Source organism: Nicotiana attenuata, unplaced genomic scaffold (assembly GCF_001879085.1).
Source record: "Nicotiana attenuata strain UT unplaced genomic scaffold, NIATTr2, whole genome shotgun sequence".
NCBI lineage: Eukaryota > Viridiplantae > Streptophyta > Magnoliopsida > Solanales > Solanaceae > Nicotiana > Nicotiana attenuata.
This window is the reverse complement of record NW_017670635.1, coordinates 443,318-450,324: the sequence shown is the minus strand read 5'-3', so window position 1 is coordinate 450,324 and position 7,007 is coordinate 443,318. Positions and strand designations below refer to the sequence as shown.

The 7,007-nt window shown below is 36.0% G+C and overlaps 1 protein-coding gene across 3 annotated transcripts; it reads right to left on the bottom strand.

Annotated features, from left to right (window-relative positions):
* Positions 1 to 1,745: 1,745 nt before the first annotated feature.
* Positions 1,746 to 6,499, bottom strand: LOC109241747 (autophagy-related protein 101-like). Of its 3 annotated transcripts, XM_019408518.1 has the most exons (8): positions 6,433 to 6,499; positions 6,127 to 6,316; positions 5,992 to 6,028; positions 5,131 to 5,216; positions 4,526 to 4,621; positions 3,996 to 4,158; positions 3,726 to 3,888; positions 1,746 to 2,114 (listed from the first exon to the last, which is right to left on the bottom strand). In XM_019408518.1, exons 2-8 carry the CDS (start codon positions 6,157 to 6,159, stop codon positions 2,039 to 2,041), a joined length of 654 nt encoding a protein of 217 aa, XP_019264063.1. In that variant the 5' UTR covers positions 6,160 to 6,316; positions 6,433 to 6,499; the 3' UTR covers positions 1,746 to 2,038. The 3 variants fall into 3 exon arrangements, with proteins under 3 accessions (XP_019264063.1, XP_019264062.1, XP_019264064.1); XM_019408517.1 differs by lacking the exon at positions 6,433 to 6,499 and having other exon boundaries at positions 6,127 to 6,403; XM_019408519.1 differs by lacking the exons at positions 5,992 to 6,028; positions 6,433 to 6,499 and having other exon boundaries at positions 6,127 to 6,403.
* Between the last annotated feature and the right edge of the window lie 508 nt (positions 6,500 to 7,007).

Genomic DNA, 7,007 nt, shown 5'->3' with positions numbered 1-7,007 from the left:
TCCCGAGCTACTGTTCTGTTTTTAACTTAAAAATTCGCTGGGCAAAATTGCCCTTCGCGTTCGCGGGAGAGGGGCCGCGTTTGCGAAGGGTAAACTGGGTAGGCTATCGCGATCGCGTGGAGAGAGACGCGAACGCGTAGAAGGAAATTGAAGCAAAGGCCTATATATATATATATATATATATATATATATATATAAAATCTATCCTCTGCTATTATCTCATTGCTAGAATTCTCTATTTCTCTTCTCTATCATGTTGAGTGCACATATGTGGCATGAGTTAGCTTGGCTAGACTTCTTTACGATGTTTGACTGTTTGTGTCGTTTTAATGATGCCAAAAGGGGAAGTATAATTTGTATCAAGGATCTGATTAAGGGGAAGTATAAAGTCAGGGGGAACTTGTGAAATTCCTGTTAGCCTATCTGGTTCTCTTTGCTCCAAATACATGTTATCAATGTCTAAGTTTGTCATCATCAAAAAGGGGAAAATTGATGGGTTTTCAATGTCTTTGCCTTATGTTTTAATGATCTAACAAACTTGTTGTCAAGAACCAGAGAGGGAGCCTGACACACTTGGGCTACACTGCAAATCAACGGAATCCAGCTAAATGTGAACTGTTATAGCTTCAGGAGATAGAGAACCAGACAAGGACCTGATATCCTTGTGGTTCACTCATAGCAGTACGAGGTCAATTGGATACAACTGGAAGCGACGTGACTGCCTGCACTGTTTCTGCCTGCACTGCACTGTTTCCGGCGGTCAATTGTCCTTTGACCAACTAAAGTGCATACATCATTCAAGTGATGTCATAAAGGTGTATTAACAAGAAGATTATATCAAGACATCACTTGAACACTAAAAAATTTACTTCAAGCATTCAAGACTTGGAAAAAACAGTGAACTCAATCCTCAAGAGCTTGAAGAACAAAGTAAAACGCTACTACAGACCAGTTCCTAAATCGAGTATTCTGTTGTCATTAGTTGAGTTGTAACTTTGTGATTTTTCTTATTGTAATTCCTAAATTGCTTAGTTAGAAGCGGTACATAGGAACCCCTCTGTAAAACCATAAACTTTCAGAGTTTTTGTTGTGACTAGAGTTAGTCATAAGTTAAATCCTTTGTAACAGTAAGTGACAAAGTGGCTTGTGATAAGTGTATTACAAGTTAGAGTGGGTGAAGTCTTTGTAATAGAGTCATTACAAAGTGGCTTGTAATCGAGTGTTTACAAGTTAGTGAAGTTGAAAGCCTACAAGTGTAGGTCGTGGTTTTTGTCCCCTTGAGTGAGATTTTTCCACGTAAAAATCCCATATCTCATTTACTTACTATTTCATTAGTATTCTCAGTGGAAACTCATAGAGGACCAGGTACTCTATAGTTTGGTGGACTCATATAAACTAACACATAGCATTTCAAAGATTTGGTCGAATGCAATATCTTTGATATCGCGGACTTCATTATAATGCAGAAAACAACTTTATGGAGTAAAAACAGAAATTTAAGCGGGCACCTATGGCATGTCAGGAAGCATCGGTCATACAGTTAACTATCTGGAAAGAAACTAAACAGGATGCAGCGTGCAGCTAACAGAAACATCAGAGAGGCAACAACAACAAAAACAACCACCACCAAAGGGATAAAGGCTCAAAATTCGACAACCCAGGCTGCTTCGCAGATAAAGTCAGCTGGCGGTAAAAAAAATAGGGTATACGAACAACAAGGCAGACATACACAGAGAGACTACTGCTGCAGAGTAAACAAATTTAATTAGATTGATCTTGTAATAATATTCAGCTATATGCTTTGTTTACTATGATAAGAAACATGAAAACAAAAACAAGATAAAACATTAGTAGATTATGCTAATATGTACATGTAGCTTCAATTTCTTTCAGTTGTGCGATTCTTTAGCCACTAGATCACACACATACTCGACTTTGGCCCGAAATATTCACATTGCCAGACGTTGGATTGACAACCACTTTACCTCTTAATGAAGGGGATACAGAGAAGATTGGCCTCCCCTCAGGAGATTTCCAATCAGCTGAGCATAGTTGGATGCCCAGTCTGCAGCATTCTCCTGATCACATCCATTCCAAAAGCAGAATCTGATGAACTAAAGAAGGCAACACAAAACTTAGCTGGAATGTGATACATGTCAAATTTCTTTTAAATAAAGCTACATATTTATGTAGGTGTATGTTAAATAGTACTACTTTGAACTAACTTGTTTATGTAGGTGTAAGTTAAATAGTACTACTTTGAACTAACTTGTTCCAGTACAGAAAGCTATCCTCTAGCTTCCAGAATTACAATGACCTCCCACAATAAAGGGCTTCAGCAAGAACAATACTTATTTACAATCATGAACTTTCTGACAAATATGCCACTTCAATTTATCTTATATATTCTTATTTCTTTATTGTCATCCTAAACCCTTTTTTTCTTTCTTCATAAAGGGTGGAGATCTTATGATGTCATCAATTTGGGGAGTCCTTAACAATTATTTGATGCCATTGCCAGTCTTATAATGGTAGAACTTATGATCAGAGAGATTAACATGCACCATAGTTTCATCAGCTAAATAAGATGTCTTGTGCGTGATATAACGTAAGGTCAAGTATAATTTATCCTCTATATATGTACATACATGTGGAAAGATAACCACAACATTCAAATGATTGAGTCAAACCAGAATCCTACCGCGCGTAGTTTGGTTCTCAATTGTAATTAGTGGTCCGTTTCCAATCTACTTTTCCTCACACAAAAGATTAGGAGTCATGTTCCAACATTTGACTCCACAAGAACACCCAAAACTTCCACCAGAAAAAATAGGTTATTGACCAGCCATTAGAAGCAGAAGGGACAAAATTGAAGTAGAAGGAAGAAACTGATTAGAATACTAGACCCAAGGCTGAGTATGCGTCCTCGGCACAAGGCAATTACTGAGCTGAGTGTTATAAAACGGAGGCTAAAAAACCACATATATCCCAGAACAAACTTAAATCTTTCATAAGCATCTAAGTGGCAGATGTAACTGCATTACTTGTACAAATGAGCATATGAGAAAAAGAATACCACATGTATAGAAGGACCATTATTAGCCAAAATAGTCATGCAGGTTGTCAGACACAGAAATAACTGGCTACTCAACAAACTGCACTGATATCAATTTAAGGTAGAAGTAGGAAGAGAGGAGACTAACATAGGCTGGACAATATAATTAGTCGTCAGAAACCTATTCCACTCTTTCTTTCTATTGATGCGGACAAGGAGAACACATGTACTGAAGATATAATTTTTCTTCCCTCCTGAATGATGCCTTAGGTCGATTAACCCCACTGATGTGAAGATTTTGAAGATACATATACATATACACGTGCACATATACATCTACATACATATATCATGTTAAGGACTTAGTAGATTTTTTGTCAGAAAGAATACATTTATTTGTAAAAGCTGATAACCCACTTTTTTTTGTTTAAAAGGTAAGCTGATAACCTACTTCTAATGTCAAATAATTGGAAACAGAGAATAAATACCAAATTGCACTCAAGGAAATCAAATGCATTTCAGATTTCCTATCAATAAAAATCAGAAAAAAAAACCCCGACAAATCAAATAGTGATAGTTGGAAGTCAATAGTAGCAAACTTGTATACAGATCAATGATTAGAACAGAACTTAATTGCATGTTCACAACTTAGAGAAAGGGGGGAAATTACCTTGAGATAGAGATCTCATAGGGAAATGTGACACACTCAAGATTTGGTATTGCAGGAATATGGTCCTTTTTTTCATTTACAAATTTTATTATCTGAAACATAACTTCACGAAGAGATGACTCTAACACTGTGCGTCGGGCATTCCTCTCTTCAGAGGCACTTTCTGCAAAAAAATTTACTTCCCTTTACAAAACTGACTTAATGAACATGTTATAAAACTGTATGGCAAAACGGTTTCAAAAAAAGAAAGGAAAAAATAAACGGTGGTACCTCCTGGATCAACTACTTTTGAGAGATTGGACTTGCCAGAATGACCTTTCGGATGATGAGCCACATTCAAATTTATGTACCAGTATTCCCAGTAGAAACGCTCAACTTTGTTGGCGAACCATGAGGCTTGTTTGTTTTTGACTTCATAAAAGGATAGGCAAATCTGCATATTTTCTCCATCCAGTTACAGAAATATGTATGTTGATGTTACAACAAAAGGTTCCATTAGATATTTAGACCAGTACTGATTTCACTAGTGATTAGAATTCCACAAGATACTTATACATAGTCAAAAGGTTACATGCAACAACATCCTGAGAGAATCACAACATACAATAGAAGAACCAAACAGTATGAAACGAAAAACCACCAGAAATCACGAGAAATTCTCATGACTAAAGAGCATATTTAAGAAAAAGAAATGGCTATCTTAATACGTAAACTTTGAACAGAACTAGAAAGTGGGAAAGCGAATGGTCATTGGCCAAAACAACGATCATCACCTACAAAAACAAACTGCAACCACTAACCTGATTTTTCCTGTTAGGATGCTTCTCAACCCTATCAATGAATTGGGTAATCTTCTCTTCAATTTTCTTTTCAACCTCCGCATCACCACACTGCGTCTGCATAACATAACATGAAAGACCAATAAAGCAAGACTATACCGTAGAGTAGTAAATCAGGAACTTATTGCTTCCACCATAAGAGATCCCCAAAAAATAGGGAAAGGAAAAACAAAAAACACATGGTACATTACAGTATTAAAACCAACCTCTCCTCTAAACTATCATAATTTGAAGGAACTCCCTTTTGATTCTAAACAAACTTAAATTTCCATCTAGTTCAGTGTGTCGCTATAAGCATCTCTCATTATAGCAAATAATTAGTTTGACTGTTAATTTGCCTTATCTGAAAATTTTAAAATATCTTAGCTTCTAACATCAAGCATAGATGTCGCCCTGTCCTTTTCAAAGTTCATGATGTCATATCCACATCTCATGTCTCGTCTTTGAATCAATCAAGAATCCTCATGTCACAGTAGCTTGTTCCATTTTTTTAAGAAACCGCACTGATTTAAAAAGAAAAAGAGATAAAGCCCACCAATCTAATACTATAAGAATTTATCACTTACATAGATAATGTCAAAGAGTTCCGAATCAACATCCTTCGGCCGCAGCAGGCCTAATGCTCTGTGGAACATAATAGTATGAAAAATACCTGCAATTCAGCTTTCTATTATTTGGGATAGAGATACACACTGTATCCATACTATAGTCGAAATTGTTAGAAATTCTAAGATCGCAACCACTGAATGATGAAATATAGGAGGAACTGACCTCAAAATAGCAAACAAACAAAATCACAAAAGGTGAATGTCAAAACCGCAGTCGATAAGATATTCAGAAAACATCTTAGAACGCTTGAACAATGTGAAAACTTGAACAGTTTGTTCAGTTATTCATCAACATATGCAAATACATTTAGACTGTAATATGTAGTACAATAAAAGATCTTATCGAAGTTAACCTTTTTTTATTGTTCTTATCTAAGTCAACTTGTGGTATCTACTTTTGATGGATTAATCCATTTTAGTCCTCAAGACTTTCTATAGTACTTCAGTTTTGACTTGGTGGTATTTGGGAATCAAATGTATGGATATCAGAGGGTTCATGACTTTTTTTTTTAATGAAGGTGGTGTCCGGCTATTTCACCAAATACCTGCAAGTATTGGGTAACTCTGCCCACCAAGACTTAGGTATATAGGTGAAGGTTTATAACTTTCTACCATCCAATACTTTCAAATCAAAAAGAAAAATTACATATTCAACAGGAACAAGAACAACCAAGCATCATATACCAAACTTAGTCAAACAAGTCAAATATAAGCTATGAGCTAAAAGTTTATCAATGTTTATCCATCCTAATGCCCTAATCGCACATGTAGTAACGCCATCGCAAATAAAGCAGCCGCGATTTAATGAACAGAACTCACATCGGAGGACTTCTCGTATCTCAAAATGCTCCACATCCTTCAGCCCAAAAAAAAAATACGAAAAATAAAACTATGATCAAACTCAAAAAAGAAACTCAGAATTCATATATGCATAAAGCAAAAGCAGAAACTTACAAGTTCTTTTAGCTGGCAAACTTCACAATTCATGATCGATGATTCCTCTTTAGTTTAGTATTTCAAAACGCCGCGATTGATCGAGGAGACGAAGGAAGTTATGAACCCTAAGAGTACAGTTCGAGTTTCGCTTCGGCACTGGAGAACAGGAATTAGACCAAATCGAGGATATTGACTTTGTTTGGAATACCTGGGATCGGATTAGAATTTATCTGTTATTCCATGAAATAAAGTAAAACAACAGGAATTAAGAGAGAGATAATACTAATATTTTCTTTATATCATACAAATGGTAAAGGAACTTACTATAAGAAATAAACTTGGTCCCAACTTGGGCATAAGAGTACTAGGTGATTTTGGTAATGTAAGGCATAATATAATGAAAGAGTAAATTAGTGAATTTAATACTCAAAATCATATAATATCTACTACAATATTTCCAAAATCTGGTGTCACAAGTGCATGAGCAAACTACTAGAATATACAAAACCTCTTATACTACCGTTTGGAGTAAGACAGACATAAAAAAAATACAACAAGAAGAGACTCCGGGCACTGCAGAACGGGCATAGAGAGCAACTCACCACTAAGTCTCCGGATAACGGGGGTACGCGCCTGTATGGCCCCCAGATGCACCTGCTTCAGATCCTGCATGATTAGTGCAAAAGTATAGCGTGAGTACATAAACAACATATCCGAATAAGTATCTAGTCAAACCTCGAAGAAGTAGTGACGAAGGGTCGATGACACTTACAAAAGGTCAATAGATAAAGTGCAGCAATTATAAATAGGCATGGAATATATCAGTAATAACGAACTTATGAACAATAAATAAGTGGTTATTTAACTAAATATCAATTAAAATCTCCAACTATCATATA

Bases quoted from the DNA above. Each gene is read 5' to 3' on its own strand.
- LOC109241747 (XM_019408518.1), bottom strand. From the start codon at position 6,159: ATGAATTGTGAAGTTTGCCAGCTAAAAGAACTT. The intron at 5,217-5,991 runs GTGAGTTCTGTT...GCTGAATTGCAG, and splicing joins GATACGAGAAGTCCTCCGAT to GTATTTTTCATACTATTATG. The intron at 4,159-4,525 runs GTTAGTGGTTGC...GAAAATATGCAG, and splicing joins ATCCTAACAGGAAAAATCAG to ATTTGCCTATCCTTTTATGA.